Below are 19,348 nucleotides of genomic sequence, written 5' to 3'. Positions count from 1 at the left end.
CTTCCTTCCTTCCTTCCTTCCTTCCTTCCTCCCTCCCTCTCTCCTTTCCTTTCCTGCCATCCCCTTCTTTTCTCTATCCCTGTTACTCCCTCCCTCTCTCCCTCCCTTCATTTCTTCCTTTCCTCCTTTTCTCTTTCCCTATCTCCCTCCTTCCCTCCCCCTCCTCTTTAGCATTTTAGAGTCTAGGATTTTTCCTTTTAATTTTTCTACAATTTTTTATTCTATTCTAAGACTTTCTTAAAGCACTCTCCACAGCCCAGACTAGCCTCAAACTTGCAGTGATCCCATCCCAGAGCTGGGATGACAAGCATGAGCTAAGATTCCCAGCCAGAGCTGGCTTTTGAGTCATGAACTACCCATAGGTAATAAGAACAGGGGAAACTGACAGCGGAATAGAAGCAATCAGGCTTTTCCCTGATATTCACTGGCATTCACTATGTCCTTGCATAGAGCTATCTGTAGGTGCTGTGATCAGGAATTCAATGTAATACTGAAATTTTATTTCTACTTATAGAAGAAAAATGAGTAGTGAAGAATATGTATTAGATAACAATGGTGTTAGTGAAAGAGTTGGAATTCCAACTCCAAAATCTCTTCTGTTCACTGAGTTAAAGAAAGCCTCTTTGAAATATTTTGACAACAACAGCATTTAGGGAAGTTGAGTACCATGTCAAGTAGTCTAGCCAAATGTATCATTGAATGTTTTGAGCTATTTTGTCATTAACTCTATGCTTAAGGTATAAGCCTGGGAGAAACTGAGAAAGAGGAGTAAAATTATAATAGAGGATGTACTATTAGGTATATTTAATTAGTCTGGTTACTGATGTGTTCAATCTATAGCCTGCAGATTGCATGTGTCCCAGAATAACTATAACTGTGCCCCAAAAGTTTGAACATTTCTGCCAGTTGGTTTACAAAGAAATATTTTACTAGCAGTGTGTGATTGAAGATAAGAGCTAGGAAAGCTATGTGAGAGAAAATACAGAGTTCTGTGTTTGCCTTAGTGAAGTGGGGACGGGAAGAATTCACATTGATGGGAAGAGCTCCCAGGGAGGGAGAGGGATGGAAAAAGTCTTGGACTTGAGAAATAACAGTTCTCAGCAGGGAGAAACAGAGACCCCTACAACCACAGCAGGAAGGGACAGTTGGCAAAAATCGGAGGATATGGTCCTGCATAGTTGGTTGAGCAGAGATTTTTTTTTAATAAGCCAAAGGAAATCAAATGTTAACAAAAATGTCACTCAAGAGAGTTTTTTTATGTTTCATAATTCACAGTATGACTAACTAGCATAGTAAGCAAGACCAATGCTAAATATGAGTACATTGTTTCTTTGAATACTATAATTTGTGAGAGGCAAAACACAGAAGAATTCTTCCTTATAGAAAAAAAATAAAAATAAAAAGGTCCTTTACCACTCCAGTTTAACATGCAAATATAGAACTCTGAAATTTTCTGTTATTTTCTTCTTTTTTTCTTAATCATTTTATTTCTTTACATTCCAAAAGTGGCCCCCTCCCAATGCTTCCTTGCAGAGTTCTGCCCCGTCCCATTCACCTCTGAGAGGGTGCTCCCTGCGTATCCCCCAATCCTGGGTCATCAAGTCTCTACAGGATTCAGGGCATCCTTTCCCAGTGAGGCCAGACAAGGCAACCCTCTGCTATGTATGTGCTGGGAACCTTTGACCAGCCTGTATATGTTCTTTGGTTGGTGGCTCAGTCTCTGGGGGCTCTGAGAGGAAGGACCCAGGTTAGTTGACATTGTTGGTCTTTCTATGGGGTTGTCATCCCCTTCGGTTCCTTTAATCCTTCTGCCCATTCTTCCATAGGTCCCTGACCTCCATTGAGTGCTCGGCTGTGAGTATCTGCATCTATCTGTCAGCTTCTGGTAGAGTCTCTTAGAGAACAGCTATGCTAAGCTCCTGTCTGCAAGCACAACATAGCATTAGTAATAGTGTCAGGGACTGATGCCCACACATGGTATTGATCCCAAGTTGGGCAGGTCACTGGTCTGCAATTCCTTCAGTCTCTGCTCCATTTTTGTCCCTCCATTTCTTGTAGGTGGGAGCAATTTTGGGTCAAAAGTTTTGTAGGGGATGGGGAGAGACGGGAGTAAGGCTCAGAGGGCCAGGAGAATGGATGTAAATATGCAGCTGCAGTGGGTGGGGATGGGTGAGACCTTTAGAACATCCCAGAGACCTGCGATGGGATAGGCCCCCAGGACTCAATGTGGATGACCTTAGCCAAAATGCCCAACAGTGGGGATATGAAACCTGAAAAGACCACCTCCACTAGTCAGACAGAAACTCCAATGATTTTTTTCCTCTTCTACATAAATACATTTCAATATTAGGATGAAGATCTCAAGTCAAAGTCATGAGATAAGAAGGAATCATTAATCTAGATTAGCTGTGCCTTGGCCATTCAAGAATACAACGTTTATGGGGTTAAAAGGAAGAAAGACTACAGCTGAAGGAAGTTGGTATGCAACTATGGGGAAACGTTGAAGGGCTTGTTGATACTGTGCTGTGACATTTACTGACAACCCCAATGGGTAGTCGCAGTACACTCTCCTGTAATATGTGTCTCAGTAATAAAAGAAAACTTGGTTTGTTTTGCATGGAGTTGTTGTTTATTTGTTTATTTTTTCTTTGACTCTTTGTTGGCTGAAATTCTTGACTATTACAAAAATATAAATGATATAAAAAATTGAACCCAGATGTCATGTCTAGACAAGGCTTTCAAAAGTCAGAGGACTTTCCCAACTCTGTGCTAGCAGAGGTGCCAATAGAAGAACAAGTCAGCCTCTGCAGAGGGTTGCATCTCAGATGTATTCTGGGTCTCCTGGAGATTTGTTCTCAAACTTCACTTTGTCTGGGATGGGGTTCTAAATCTACATGTTAAGACACTGCCATGTGGGTTTGATTAGTCAAGAGGTTAAATTCCACTTTAAGAAATACTGTTTTACTCCAAGTCTTTTCTAAGACTCCTTGAGAAACAGAAGTTGAGAGTTTTAGGGAATAACAATCAACAAATGTCTTGGGGAGGGCGTTATCCACCTAGTGGAGAACAGATGGACCTCTTAAGAAAAACAATTTCTAATGAATTTGTCTGAGGTCGAAAGTGATGATGAAGAACTACACAGCTTTTGAGAGGAGCCACATTCCTGTAAGAGTCAGTTTGAATTTCTGTGGTCATCCATGACTAATTAGACAATTTTAAACATCCAGTTGTTATTTTTGTTTCCAGAAACTATTGTACTTTTGGTTCAATTAAAAAATATTAATAAATATACCTTAATAAAATCCCAACATTTTTATCTTCTGGATCTGTCTGATAATATTCAGATTATGAAATTTTAAGTATTGCTTGAAAATCTGAACTGCTATTCTTAAGGAGCTGTGGATCCAAAAGCTACCCGTCCCTGATATATCCTTGCTCCTGCGCTAGGACATCTGGGAATATCTTTGGTTTGAAATTCCATTGCCTAATCGCATTACTGACTCTTGTTGAAAGATATTCATGACGTCTCTTTTCTATGAATTCTAGAATGGCCAGCAGACCACGCTTCCTCATTTGCTTTGTACATATGCAGCTAGTTGCCAAAGTCCAAGCAACTTTACTTAATCTTTGATCTGCTCAGCCTGAATCTGGTCCTGTTACTTCACTCTCTCAACATTCACTCCATCCCATCAACTTTCAGATCCCTTAAGTGTTCCTAAGTATTTGAACTACAGTACTGCCATCCTTTGTGAAATAATCTGTCTGTAACATTGTGCAAGTTTTACAGTATCTTAAGTAACATATGTTGAAACCAGGGGTTTATTCACAAAGAAAGCATAACTTGAGTCTTAATACTTCTAGAATGAACCATTTTCATATCCCACGCCTCCAACTTTGAAAAGCATAAAACAGCATGACCTAAAAGGCATGGGAGAATGTTGTTGGCAATGTTTACTATCACTTCTTCAAATTATGATAGTTACGTTAAAAGCACTGATGTGTATAGTATATGAAAAGGACTTCCTATGTCCTGCGATCATTATTTTTATCAAAATGAAAAAAGAAAAGATGACAAAGACAAATAGCCTAAAAGAGAACAAACACTTGGGTAGTCAATATAGGAAGCAAAGCCTTTATGATGTCCACATAAAGAACGAGCCAACCATTTTAAAAGATAGCGTAGGGAGAATTCTGACTGTGTTTACATGGTACACTTCCTGCTCCTTATTTTGTACTGGGCTAGTTTTGTTTTCATAATGACTTTGTTAGGCTTATTAGATTCTAACAAGGTTTCCTAAGTGCTGTGTTTTCCTTTGCAAATGTTCCTTAAATATTTCAATTAAATGGTTATTTACTTTTTAAATTAGCAATAACAAATATGTAATAATAGCCTATATGTTACAGTGTTCTTGATCTTTAAAAAATATCCAGGGCCATTTCATATTTATTTAACATACAATTGCTGTCTAATTTAATCTAAATTAAATGGTTTCTTGAAACCTGCAATCTCGAGGGTTTCTAAGCTTCTTTTTAAGACAGGAAAAATAAGAAATCATCAGTTTTGCCTTGAGGGTAGGTACTTATCTTTTAAAATCAGGTATTTGGGTCTTGAAATAAAAAACCAAGGTCATTTGGGAAATACATTCCAGCAAATGTTTCTGGCAAAGAGACATACATCCCCAATTGTTATAGAATGTCATAATCTGAATAATTTAGTTATTTTTCTTTACTATCATTCCCCAAACCCTTATAATATAGTGGCTGCTTTTCTGACATTCTAAAGATGAATTATCACCTGTTCATGAGGAACATGTGTGATGAGTTTCAGTAGTGACGTTGTCAATTATGCTTTTTGAAGAAAATAATCTTTTGACATTATGCTGCACACACTACACATGTTAATGTAAAAATACCAAATATTTTAAAGGATTATTAGGAAGTAACCATAAGAAGCACAGAAGAGACTAATGGGTGCATTGCTCTGAATTGTTGGTGAGCTGAGTTTGGGGGGACTGCCGTGAATGGTGGGTGCAGTGCTGAACTGGGAATGCACCTAGATCTGAGGGTTAATTTGAAAAATAATGAGAGGGTTTTGATAGAGTGGGGGATATATATATAACACAAAATACTTCAAGTAGATTGTTTCTCAATACTTATTAATGCAGTAGAAAGCTTGCACAAGAATGCTTTTGTCATGGGTGTATGAGTAATTTAAGTCAGAAAAGATTGACACTTTGAATGCAGCACCAATGTCTTTTAATTTAGTCAAGTGGCTTGATGGAAAGTCCTGCTGCCAAATGAAAGAATGTCACCATGTTCTGGCCATTAGTGACTTGCCTACCTGATAAGGCAAGTGAACTTTCTTATTACCTGCTCTTCCCTTGGTGACTTGTGTATTGCTGGCGTGAGATCAGGTAACATGAGCCTGGTTCTGTTGGCTCTTCAAATGTTAGCTTAAGAACTACTGGTGGCAAACAAATATTTCTTACATGAATGGATTCCTTCATATATTTTGACTGAGTCACCTTGAAAACAGAGTGTTCTGGTGTTTACTCTATGTGAAAATAAAACAATGGGATTCCTTGTACTATGGGGTTTTGTTATCAATAGCCTGAGAAGAGAAGGGGTTGACTTGTCTCTTTGGAATATTGTGTCTCTTTGGTTTGACTTTCTTCCATAAACACTTTATCCTTCATTCCCCATACTCAATCTTTAAGATTTTTCTACTTGTCATTTCAACAGTATCCTTTAAAAAGCATCCTTAAAGGAAATAGGGTGTTCAAGATACCTGCATCATTAAAGTGCTTGTAGGAAGACCTGAGTTTGAGCCTCAGGATCAATATATTTTAAAAGTCAGATGTGGTGGTGTAGAATTAGTCACAGTGCTGGAAAGCAGCTCCCTGACCAACCAGCCTAGTCCTATTGATGTCTGTCCGGTGATACCTTGTCTCAAAATCAGCTAATAAACAACAAACAGATAAATAGCTCCTGTGGAATGACATGCAAGGCTAATCTCTGACTCTACCAGCATGTACTACATACACACATGCACCATGTACACTATACCTGTACCCTATACATATCTGAACACACATGTATACAACACTCACACACACATGACTAATTTTCCATAACAAGTATACCATAAAAGTATTTTTATACTTTTATTTTATTTATTTTTCACAAAAAAGTATACACTTGAGTCTAATTATCTATCCTCAATTGCAAAATGGAAACTATTGTCAAAGCAAGGCTTCTAGAGTCAGAGATTTCAGATCCTACTGTTGACATTTCACCTTGAACAGCATACTCAACTTCTTAATTTTTTGGCTCAACAATAAGAGCAAATATATTTCCTTTTGCATAATTTTGCAAACACATGTTGCAAACTGTTTAATAGGGAAGCTATCCTATAATAAACTCCACAGAAACATTAACCATTAGTGTACAGTCAGGCAGTGCTTAACAGTTTATTCTTCAGTATTAACCTATATGTATTTACTTGCCTAGCCCTGTGGTAGGTGCTAAGATTTGGCTCCAAACTCTAGATGTTTAAAGACTCATTAAAGGTAAACACATTAAGAACTTTATAGAAAAATTATGGTATGAAAATTGGACAGAGAAGACATGAAATTGCTTACAATTTACTTTAAAGCTAGATGGGAGATTCATAAATAGAAGGTCAAAGTGTGGGCTACTGTTGATGAAAGTACTTTCACCAAACCATTTAGCAATTATGTGCAAGTTTAGAGTGAGCATTGGATATGATAGAATGTGGACAGAGGAGGTAAGGTTGTGCCTTGGAAGGCTGGAACTTGATACTGAAAATGTGAGAACCATCTAAAGTATTGAACTCACCATGCTGTGGTACTAAGCCTAGACATTCCTGGTAGCTTGTTGGCTATCTCTAAATCTAGGGTTTTCTACTTTATATGTCATCTTAATCATCTGAAACCTCATCAAGAACAAGGTGTGTTGGTTAGAAAGGATTTGCAGTAGGTAACCTGCTACAGTAAGGATGTCTCTTAAGCAGAAACTTGGTAGAGGTCAGAAGTTAGTACAGTCCTAGGCACTGCAGGGATCACCTAGTCTCCATCAACTCCTGCTTACGCAAGAGTAATGCACTGTGGGTTTGTTTGTTTGTTTGTTTGTTTGTTTGTTTGATGTTTGTTGGTTTGACAAAGTGACCTGTAGATATTGGCTTGGACTTTCTACAGAGTCTCATCACAACTAAATTTGAATACAGGCGCCCACTTACCAAGGTTATCAGTGCGTCTTCTTCTTTATTCTCTGGGTATGAGATGTATGCCATCGTGTACTGATCTGGGTGATCTCAGAGCTATGGTTACTAAACGATCATCTTCTCTTACCTTTGATCTTTTTTTAACAGTCAAATTGTTATCCTCCTCCTGTCCTGCCTGCTGACAGTTGCTTATCCCATTCCTCCTCTCCATGTCTCCAAGAGGATGTTCCCACACCCCCACAAACACCCATATCCCACTAGGCCTCCATATTTCCTGGGGCCTCAAGTCTCTCAAGAATTAGGTGTGTCTTCTCTCACTGAGGCCAAACTAGGCAGTCCTGTGCTATATACATACTCCCTAATAAGTGGATATTAGCCAAAAAACTACAGAATATCTGGGATACAATCCACAGAAAGTTAACAAGCCAAAGGATCCAAGTGAGGATGCTTCAATCCCAGTTGGCAGGGAGAATAAAAGAACCGCTTCATGATGCCATTTAGACAATATTGACTACTCATCTGGCAGTGCTTTGAAACCATGAATGGGTCCCATGGGCTTGGATGAACCAATGGCCATGTTGCCAAGAGCTGAGTGATGCATGCTGCTTGCATGATCTCAGCTGATCCAGGCAGCATTACCATTATCATGTTAGAAATGGAAACTTAAGTGAAGACTTATAAATGTAACGCTTACAAATGTAATACTGCCTCCATGTGCCCTCCATAGGCATTTGCATTCTTTATCTATTAAGCCTCATGCCACTTCATTTATTTTGTGAGACTCATCGTTCTTGTCAACTGATATTTGTCCTGTGGGAAGGGCTCTATTATTTTTGGTTCTTGGAAGCCAGAATGCTAGTGTTGCCATAGATATTCACAGAGATGCGCTCAGGGGTCTCTGGTTCCATGTGAACCGTTGAGACTTCTGTAATGGCATCATCATTGCTTAGCTTGAACTGGATCTGAATTTGCCCCATGTCATTTGATCACTTACATATGGGCATCAATGAAGAGTGGACCCTATGCATTTGATAACCTGTTAGAAACAGTGGTAAAAGCTAGTTGTTGGTAATTTAAGCGGCAGTTGGGGTTTGGCAAAGGTCAGTGTCCAGAAGAATTTTCTTGGGATTATTTTTTTCTCCTTACTGGTTTTATACTTGTATATTTTAATGGAAATGTAATAATATGTTTCTATGCTGCTGGTTTGTTTTTACTTAACACAACAAAGCAACAATTTGTCAAAGAAAAGGGAGGAGAAGTAGAAGAGGAGGAGGAGGAGGAGAAAGAGAATGAGGAAGGAGGAGGAGAAGAAATGAATGGAAAGAGAAAGAAAAGACCATTTGGTATTTAGGCACTGTCTCTCAAATAGCTCTTTTTAAGGTAGAGGACTTATCTGAGAACATGGCTATTATTAATTCAAATGTTGTTGTCAAGGAAGAGTGAAAAACGTATTCTCTGGGGATCTGGACCCAACTCTATGTCTGTTGTGGATGGTTTGCCTTGATAATTCCTCTTTTAGTATCTTATTTTTCTCGTTCTTAAAACTAAAAAAACAAAAAAAAAAACCCGTCACACATAATATTGATTTCTAAATATTATTTAATTATGTCTTTGAATGAGAACACTGAGATTCAAGAAGAATTTGTATCATCCCGTGTCCTTGACATATCAGGTTTACATGAAACACTAAAGGCTTCAGCAGATATCACTACAGTAAGTAACAAGTGACATGAGTAGATCACAGACAGATGAGTTGATGTGCAGTAAAATTGTCAGTCAACCTTTCCTACTATGATTATTCTTGAGAAGTCTTAAATATAATTTTATTGCTCAGAAATAAAATAGTGAAATATTTCATTGTTTTAGACTTTGTTTAAAATCCAGAGCAAATATCCATTTTCTTTCCAAAGTACTGAGAGTGGAAACTTATTTTACTTCCCGGAGCATCACGGACTGGAAGAGCAAAAGGAATTTTACTGTTTTTGAAAATTCTTTCTTTAAAACATATGTAATATTTATAGGGCAGCTTGGAGTAAGCCAGCTGAAAGATTTAATGATAATAATCTCCATATTTCTTCTAAAATTGATTTCCGGTTTCAATGAACTTGGAAAGAGTCCTGGGACATCAAATAAGTAAAGATCTTAACATGAAATGAATCTTCAGACTATGTTCATAGATTTGCATTTTAAACATGACCAGAAAAATATATCTTTACCCATTATTAAGGTGATACTTTAATGAATTTTTTTTTCATTTACATGAAATGGACTTTCTTGGCCACAGATGAAAGGGTTTTATGGTAGCGACAATGGTTTTGTGAGTTAAATGATCCCAACATCATCAGGAACGAATCACAAGTGCCTACCATATGAATTACAGCACCATGAGTCTTAAAAGGTATTTTTGTGGCAAGCATTCCTCCCATCTGCACAATCAGATTCTGCTTTGAAGTCTGGCTTGAGAACCTCATAGTACATGAGAAAGCCACATGCTACCCCAGCTTTTCTATTTTTCTGAAGACTCTATTTTTCTGTAGAACAACAGGGTAACTTAATGACCAACGAGCTTAGAGAGGGAAATGGCTACACTTTGTATAATTAGACTTCACTGTAAAAATACTCTTCAGTAATTTTTTTTTTGGTCTGGATATAACTTTAGATAGAGACTATGTCAGTTGATGTGCAACATTAAATTTCAAAATCAATTTGGGCAAAATCATTTGACCCCTTTGATCTTTTCTATATGGAATATTTAATGAAATCTTTACAAACATTTCAGGCTCCCAATGAAACTAGTCTGTTAATAAATGAGCATATTGATACTGCATCTAGGCATGCAATAGTCACAAAAATGATAGGAATCTTAAGATAATGGGTGCAAATATTTCCAGAGACTCTCACTACTGCTGACTTTCACTCTAGTACCTCTGGTAAATGGCAGTATTCGGAATAGAGGAAGGTTAGCTGTAGTAGCATGTTGGTTTGGGTTTTTAATTTGATATATTTGTAGTACAGCCTCAGAAAACAATAGCTCTCGCGCGCTATTGTCTCGCCAGCAAGAACACACACGCGAACAACCGGATCCTTCTGCAGCAATTATTTATTATGCTAGCTTCAGCATGAAAAGGAAGACCCCGAGCCCCAAAAGGCGCTGCTTATATACACCTCAGTGCGGCGTGTCCACACCTGATTGGCTGCTCTCTCAGCACACCCCAGGATGGACAGTGACTTGGAGCGAACACACTCTTGCACATGCGCATATTGCTTGTTTACCAGTTAGGCCATGTAGGCACAGCATAAACCGGTGCCATCTTGTAATGGCAATTGCAGATTAATAGGGACGGCTTCCCACAAATAGCTAAGAAAGGCTTGTAATGAACGGGATGCAAGTGTTAGCAAAGTTGTAGCCTTGTAAGTACTAAGTGCGGTGACCTATCTAAGTATTAACTTCATGTCATTATTTCTGTATTAATTGAACAAGACATGGCACGGTGTGCTTTCTTTGGGTTTGTCTGGTGACTCTCACCTCCCATCTCTGTTAGTACAGTACAGCAAGATAGAAATGCAAACTACATTGCAGGTTGGAAAGAATACCAACTTCAGCCTTATGTACATTTCCCTCAGGTTTGACTTCCATAGAAACCTCCAGTGCCATTTACAATGTCATGTTAAAAACAAACTTTCTGGGAGGTTCTTGGGTATCTTTTGAGCTCTCCCAAGAATATACAAATTGTTTACAACAAACAGACATCACACATATCCTTAAAGAATAAGACTTAGAAAAGACTTACTGACTGCACTTCATGATAATTTTGCCTGCACATGATTCAGCCATGATAGCCACCCCACAGCCTCGTTTAAAGAGAGAGGTCACTAAGCAAAAGAGCAAGCCTGTCCCAAGCCATGCACAGGAGCTCAGGAGTCACCCCAGAAAGGCCCAAGCCATACACAGGAGCTCAGCAATCATCACAGAAAGACCCAAATTTTATTATATGTGAGCTGCCTTTTTAATCACATAAAACTTAACAGTGATAACAAATATCTATAAAAACGAAATTGGCTGATTTACTAATATATATGAAATGACATTGAGATATGAGATGTATTTGCAGTATAGTAACATTTTAACAGTTTAGAAAATCTGATATGATTGTCTTTTATTTATAAAATAAACATCAGTGAACTACAAGAAAAAAAGTAGAACTGACCATCACTGGTTGGTGGAACCATGGGTTTATTATTATATAAAGTTGTGTTACTGCCGTTGTTTATTTAATTTATTTATCTAATGAGAGGCCAATCTTTATAGAATAAATGATAGCATATGCCATGAATTTTAGGTATTAAACTTCTATGCAGTGATACTTTATTTTACTTTTTTACCTTTTTTCAAATGATCTACAATAAATATACTAATTTTTGTCTTCAAACTGGTTTTCTTCTAAAGAAAATTAAAATAAAGCTAGTTATGGCTGTTTCCCTTTGCTGCCTCTACATTTTGAGAAAGATCTGAAAGCCTGAGAGTGATGGTTTTGAGCTGTGCCAACTGGAGAGATGTCTTGTGTGATGTCTCACACCTTAGCTATTAATTATGTATGTAAGTTTTAATCTTTGAGATCTTTAAGAGCAACTTTCCATTTCAAACAACTTTTCTGAACTCATGAAAATGCTGACACAAAATGACTTCTTTGGCAAAGTGAAGACTCATAGAGTGTCAGGAAATCTCCCAGAAATTGATAATTCAAAAATTTCCCGTATTTACAGCTCATTTGATACTCTTTAGGGAGAAAAAAATTACATTTGCTTCTCCTATATTAACCAAACCAAACAGGATTTTATATTAAAAGTACTTCTCCAAATCCCTTCAGCAGTCATGGCTGGGTTTCTGTAGTTTTCCAGTTAAGTTGTTGTAGACTGAGTGAGAAGTCTTTCTCACAGCTTCTTGTGTTTGAATACCTGGTTTCTGGTTTATGACATTGATTGGGGAGGTTGTAGAACCTTTTGGACATGGGCCCTAGCTGTCAGACAAAGGGCAATGGGGGCAGAGCTAAAGGGTCATAGGTCAGCTAGCCTTGCGGCAGGAGCTATTTGCTTCCTGACAGCCTACACACATAAACAGCTGCCTCGTGTTTCTGTGGGACACTCTCCTACCACTCTGCCTCTACGGCTGTGATGGACTGTGCTCCTGAACCATGAACCAGAATAAATCCTTCTTCTCTTAATGTGCTCCTGTCAGGTATTCTGTCAATGATGCGAACAGCAACTGAGCCAGCTGTGTCTGGTTATTATGAGAAATGATTTGTTTCAGACTACATTCACTCTGGCAGTTATAATTTCATACTATGTTAATCCTTTCTAAAAAACATCAGCCAGGGTACATGCAGTCTATATTATATACAGTCTAGTGATATAGTGTAGAATATAGCATAGTATTTTTTAAATACTTTAGTCATGCCTTTATCTACAAGAGGACCTCCAAAGAAGTAGTGTCCAATCTCTCTTGGAAAAGATGCATACATACACACACACACACACACACACACAAGCACACATACACACAAGCACACACACACACACACACACACACACACACACTCACAGTTCATCTTTCTCATTGAATTCAATATTCATGAATGCCAGTCTCAGGGAGCTGCCTTTGCTAGTTACAGTCAGGGGTATCAATATCTGGGCCTGCTCTTCTGGTTGTTTCTCCCTCAATTCTGTAGTTCTTCCAATACAACAGGTTAATCGTGGGATTCCAATTCACCTCTGTAGCCCTTGCTTACTTGATCCCACTATACCTTGTTATATTGTCCAATTTCTACATCTGAGTACTCAACCCACCAGCCCTCTCCATGCAGGGTACTCCCTTTTCCTCAAGGAAGGACTTTTAAGATACAGTTTCAGCTCTAAATGGCTCTGAAAAGTGAGAAAGTGAGAAAAGCCCTTGTATCATTGGTGAATCTAGAAGTAACATGGTGACACAAAAGTCACGTGGATAGTTATTAAGGCCTAGCTTCTAATCAAACAGATACATATTCATATGCACAGGCCTGAATTCTATTAAAGCTTTCCTGTCCTGAAAGTGATGTCTTGGCACTGGTCACTGTTCAGCTGGCATTTTGATGTCTCATACCTGTACAGGAGAAATGGACACAGAAGAACTTGGGATATTAAGACGGAGAGATTCTTCTTGAATTACTGGCTTAGATTAGACAGAGAGTTAGTACGAATTTCATTTCTGTGCTGTGCCTGCTGATTTGTTCATGCATAAGCACCCAAGCTCAGCTGCCTCCATCTCTGACTCCAGGGATCACATGGGCAGCATGTAAGTGGAAACAAAGCCTGTAGGTAAAAGAAAGAGGAATTTGGACAGAGATCAAAGATTAGCTTCATTCCACTGTTTCCTCTGGCTTTTTACTATCCCATCTAAATTTGGCATTTTATGGGACTTTTCTTATATTCTCAAAGGTAAAACTGAGCTTAAATCAGATTTCTCTGTCTCTGTTTGAACAAAATACATGTGATTTGACTTGCTCAGCAGGAGTTTTATCACTGAATTCTCAACTTCTATGAGCATTCAGAATGAAATATATACTATATGGACTTGAATGGGTTTTTAAAAAAAGTCTATTTTGAAAATGGTAACAAAGACCTGGTTAAGTTACAGAAGACGCTGTTTAGAATACTCAACAATACCACTAACTGTGACCATGTCTAGGATATTTTAAAAGTTTTTCTACAATGAAATGAATTACTATGTGTTGTTAATGTTGACCGAGGCAGAGAATATTTCTAAGCACTGTGCTTCTACCATCCTTTGCCACTCCTCGGGTAACAAGGTACAGGCCACAGGCATCATTCTCATTCTTGTATCTTGGTTGTGAGCCTAGCATATAATGGCTGAGCCATCTTTCTCATTCTATCATTCTCATTCTTAAGTGTCCTATGTGAAATAATCAACTGTTCCACAGGAAGTAAGAGACACTGAAAAGCTAGACTGCCATTTTGACTTGTTTATCCTGTACTCTTAAAAATAATTTTGCCAACTATATAAGAATATGGGACATTTATGAAGTGACTGTTTTGATTTGCATCCAAACTGTAGTTAAGTGCTTAGTATTCCAGTGCTTTACAGAGGTAGCCAGGAAGCCATGTCATATGGCTCATAGCTGAGAGCAAATGCTAGGCCACAACTGAAAATCTGTACGGTAGGTGATAGAGTATTTCAATTCATTCTAAGCTTCTAGATGATATAGTTTGTTATGATTTTGTCCTAAAATGGAAGCAGCTTTTGCTTAAGTTCATGTTCTTACTACTTGACCATTCCATCGGGTCTTGCTCTCCTCTGCCAACTAGTTTCTGGGAATTTCTTTTTATGCATACATATAAGACTGTAATACATTAGAGAAGTACAGGTGTCAGACTGGAAAACACTCCAGGCATGCCTTAAAGCCTGAGCTTCTGTGCACATTTGCTCTTCCAAGTGTCTAGGCTTTGATATGTGCAGATCAATCTGAGTGTTTCCAATATGATGAGCTGTATGCGTCCAAGGATGGGAAACCAGGTGTTGTCTGTTTCAGAAAGAGTAATAATACAATAAACGAAAGTTCTTCCAGTTCAGGCAAGCGTCAAGTCGGTGGCAAAACTGAAGAGCTAGAAGACCGTTGATTAGTGAGTTGAACTTTCGGAAAGGAAGGTCAAAGAGGTGGAGCATGTGGGGACCTTCGGGCAAGTGTAACTTTTTCTTGCATGACTATGACGGGGAACATATGACATGCTTCACACAAAGTAGGAAGCATGACCATCGACTTCGGTTCACAGTAATGCATCATTATTCAATTAGAAATTATACTGAATGTAAAATGCCAATGTAAACTAGTAATAAAAGGATAGGAAATCAGTTAATAAAAGGATAGGGAAAGGATAGGAATATCAGTTACTGTCTCTCAATTTCTTGGTAACTTTCAGACTATTCTGAAAAATAAATTTTGTTAATTTTTAAAAATGTATTTGGTTTAAAAGTAAGTATTTCTTCTTTATGGTAAGAAAACATAAAATAAAGTGTCAAACAGAAACAACTTTTATTTTTATGCATTTATTATGCAATTATTTCTGCAGTTGGACAGGTTTGTATATGAGGAGTTAAAAACATATAGAATGAGAAAGTCCCAATTTGGCAAAATGTTGGTCTTTTTAGAATATCCATCCCCAAATCTTCACTTTTCAGAGCATGCTTCTTGCATGCTAGAACAATCAAGAGTGTGAACCTATAATGGGTAGGGATATGACTCAAGACCAAGAACAACAGAAGGCCAGCTCAAAAGGACAGGGCATGTAAGAGAAAAACTGCTGCTGGAAAAAAAAAGAAAGAAAGAAAAAGAAAAAGACAAGGCTATTTGATTTATCATTGCCAAAAGAGGAAAAAGAAGTGGAAGGAAAGAGAAAGGGAAGAAGTGAAAAATGAAGTAACTTCCGGGTGAGTGTGATCAGGCCTTTCAGTAGATGTTTATGATAAATATGCCAAATCAAAACCCTAAATCAGCTCTGCAATCCATGATAGTAAAATGGATCCTAGATGACAGGATCTCAAGCATTGAGCAGAAGAACGCACACTTACACTCTACTGGACTTGAAGGACAGATGTGGATTTCAACCCAGGTGTCTTAGTTAAGTTTGAGACGATAAAGTAAAATAGAATGTTGGCTTAAAATGGCAACTGATTTTTTAATCAGTTTGCCAAGCCAATAGCACAAAGCCAGCATGGATAGGTTCTGGGGAAGGGTCCCATACTCACAACTTCTAGTAGCCTCAAGTGCCAGGAAAAATAACAACAATAAAACAAACAAATAAAACAACAAAAATTGTTAGAGCACACTTTGGATTCCAGTGTTTTAAAGTTTGAGGTTTTTGCCTAATTACCAAGAAGCCCACCTGCTAATGCCACCTGCTGATACCACCAGCTGAATTCCACCCTGCCCAAGGTAATTAGGATACCAAAATATCAACAAGAGGAAAGAGCTAGTATGGTGACACTCAGTCCATTGCACCAGACGTCAAAAATGTCTCATCTATAAGACTGTATGTATATGAGCTCAAGAGATGAAAAATAAAAACAGAAGGAAACACAACAGAAATAGACAAATTCAAGGAGCTATAGAGATAAATTGATACAAAAACCGAAGAGCCAACTAAACTTAAAGGGTTTAAATTTCAGATGTAGCAAATAAAATATGCTGGAGAGAATATGCAGTCATAAAAGGCACAAGCAAGGAACAAGAGACTATGAAAATAGTTTGGAATTATGAAATATGAACAAATAGAACTGCTGAGATTAAACACTTCAAGTTAAAGGTTCTAAACAGACTTGAAATTTTTGAAAAGATAAAGGTGGCAAAATAGTTATGAAGGAAAAAAAATCTATGTAAAAAGAGAAAATATCCCACAGAAAGAGATTGGAAAATATGAAGCATTTAACAGATATCGGTGACAAGATATGCATACATCCCATTGGAGTTGGAAAATGATAAAAGATAAAAATATATATTTTTAAAGTAAACTTGAACATACAAATAATAGAAGAAATTTGCAAGAAAATGTAATTGAAGAAGACACAGATAGCATGAGGAGTCCTATAATCCTCCAAAAATTAAATCAATAGTCAAAAGCCTTCGCCACAGAGAGTTCAAGCCTACAAGACTTTTGAAAAACTACCTGCCTAGCATTCTAGATCAGATAACAAAGACAGGACTTTAGCTCTATCACAACTCATCATAACCAACACAAGAAAGGGAAACTAAACATTATTCCCATTCATGAACACGAGTCAAACTTCCTAGGAAAATTAGTTAGATTACTTGTTAAGGTCATACAAAGAACTAATATATCAGAAGCCATCTTACTTTATGGCATAAGTGCAAAGATGTCTTAATATTAGAAATACTCATGAAGGCATTCTAACACACAATATTTCCAAATTGTAGGAAGAAAGGAAAAGCCCAGTCCTGTCGAGGATTAAATAAAATTCCACAGCTGTTTAAATGATAACTCCAACTCCAACTAGAACTGGATAGCTCCTCCCTAATAGAGAACAAAGCCATAATAATGAGGCCTGGTCCATCCACCCTTTTAGAAAGGTCTCCCAAGAGTTGGCAAGGATGTGGCAGATCTGCAATTCTCATGACCGCATCTAAGTGTGGGGGGCTGGTAATAGGCCTTTGGAAATAATCTGGGATTGCTTAACAGATTTTAACTCACAACTTCATTCCATTCTTACATATGTGCGCCAGAAGACTTTCATAAGGATATTCCTGGCAGCATCGTTTGCAATAACAGCAACTAAAAACTAAAAGTTTTGTGGCAACAATAACAAATATCTATAGGAAGAAAAATGGACATGCCAGTAATCCATCTCTTCCGTGAAAGAAATTGGTCTATTAGACAGCAAAGAACTATAGTGTCATGTATCAACATAGTTGAGAAACACGATGCATAGAGAGAGCCAGCTGCAAATAAATGGAGCTGTTTGTGTATGGTTCAAACGCAAGCAAATTAAACAATAGAATTTGAAAAGCTAAATACATTCCTGTATATCTAATAAATATTATGGTCTTCTTCAAAAATAAAAGCTAATTCAGACTCCTGACACCTGAGGGGAACGAATGCTGTTGGAAAATGGCATGCTCAGGGTTTCACCAGAAGTGCCAACAACACTTTTCTTGAAAAACAAGTGAAATTGTTATCAAATCATCTGTAGCCTACTAATGTATAGATGCCATTTATACATTTTTGCATTTATCAAATATTTTATAATAAAAGACTATAAAAGTTGAGCCATATGTAACAGTAATGAAGTACTGCTAGAAACTTTCCTTTTACTATAAAGATTAATCATGAAGACAAGAAGCACGTGGCAGACAGATGGGATAGTTTACCTCATTAGCATTAGTCTGTGTGTGTGAGTGTGTATGTGTGCGTGCGTGCGTGCATGTGTCTGTGTGTGTCTGTGCTCGTGCCAGTGTCTGTGTGTCTGTGCGTGCTCATGTGCATGTGGAATCTGGGGAAGGGAATGTAGAGCCACAGACATCCTAATCAAGCGCTGTACCACCACTTCACATTAACAGCTTCTTCAAGGCTTGGATCTGATGGGCACACATCCTGTTAAGTGAGCCTTTGATGTCTATTGGTGAAGAGACAGGTGAAACAGTGCAAGTCCCATGATGTTTTTTATCCGTGGGATCTTGGGCATTAGTGCCCTGGTATGCAACACTGACATCATAATCTGGGTGTTAAATGAAGTAGCACTAGAAAATCCTAAGAAGTCGCCCTAACAGAATAAACGTTCAGTCACTGTTACATACTAGTAACATGCTTCCTTCCTTATGTAACACTTTGAAATGTTCTGTTTTTATTATGGTAGGCTTTGGTCATCTGACAAAGCAACTGATGACATTGGCTAATGGACGTGTGGCATTGGCTCTTGAAGGAGGACATGATCTGACAGCTATTTGTGATGCATCGGAAGCCTGCATAAATGCCCTTCTAGGAAATGAGGTAAAAATTAACAGTAGCGAACAGAAGGAGTAAATGACAAACTTATATGCATGTGTATTTTTAAAGTTTATCATTTAATCTATGAAAGTAAATTGTTCTCTGTAGCTCTCACCATGAAGGATAGAGGCACAAAAATTTTCTGTGCTTTGACTGACATGCTACACTCTCTTTCCAGGTAGAGTATCCACATTGCATTCCTTTCAATCAAATTATTTACACAGCCGAAAACTGAGCAATGAAATCCCTTGGAAAGAAGACTGTTTTGTCTACTGACCCAATCAAATGGATATTGAATCATTTAATATGAAATCAAACTTCTAGAAGTTTCGGAGATTTCCTGTAGGGTTGCTAAGTCAGAAAAATAAAGCCATTTAAACAGCATCCTTAAGTTTTTTTTTTATCCTATCTTCTTGAGAGTGATAAGGAATCTTTCCCACAATTGCCATACAGCTGGAGTGCAGGAGATCTAAGACCTGAACTTGAATCTAAAAGGTCAAAGGTCTCCATCACAAATCTAACATACAGCACAAACTGCTAATCACTATGCAGGCT

The 19,348-nt window shown here is 37.9% G+C and overlaps 1 protein-coding gene across 11 annotated transcripts in view; it reads left to right on the top strand.

Moving 5' to 3' along the window:
- Window positions 1-19,348, top strand: part of Hdac9 (histone deacetylase 9) — an 832,694-nt gene that overhangs the window by 765,445 nt on the left and 47,901 nt on the right. For all 11 annotated transcript variants that reach the window (XM_029484907.1, XM_029484903.1, XM_029484900.1 and 8 more), the window contains one exon: window positions 18,663-18,796. In XM_029484907.1, coding sequence (XP_029340767.1) covers window positions 18,663-18,796 — 134 coding nt within the window. The remainder of the gene's footprint in view (window positions 1-18,662; window positions 18,797-19,348) is intronic.

This window comes from Mus caroli, chromosome 12 (assembly GCF_900094665.2).
Source record: "Mus caroli chromosome 12, CAROLI_EIJ_v1.1, whole genome shotgun sequence".
Classification (NCBI taxonomy): Eukaryota; Metazoa; Chordata; class Mammalia; order Rodentia; family Muridae; genus Mus; species Mus caroli.
The sequence above is the reverse complement of the archived record's forward strand: the minus strand, read 5'-3'. Positions and strand labels throughout refer to the sequence as shown.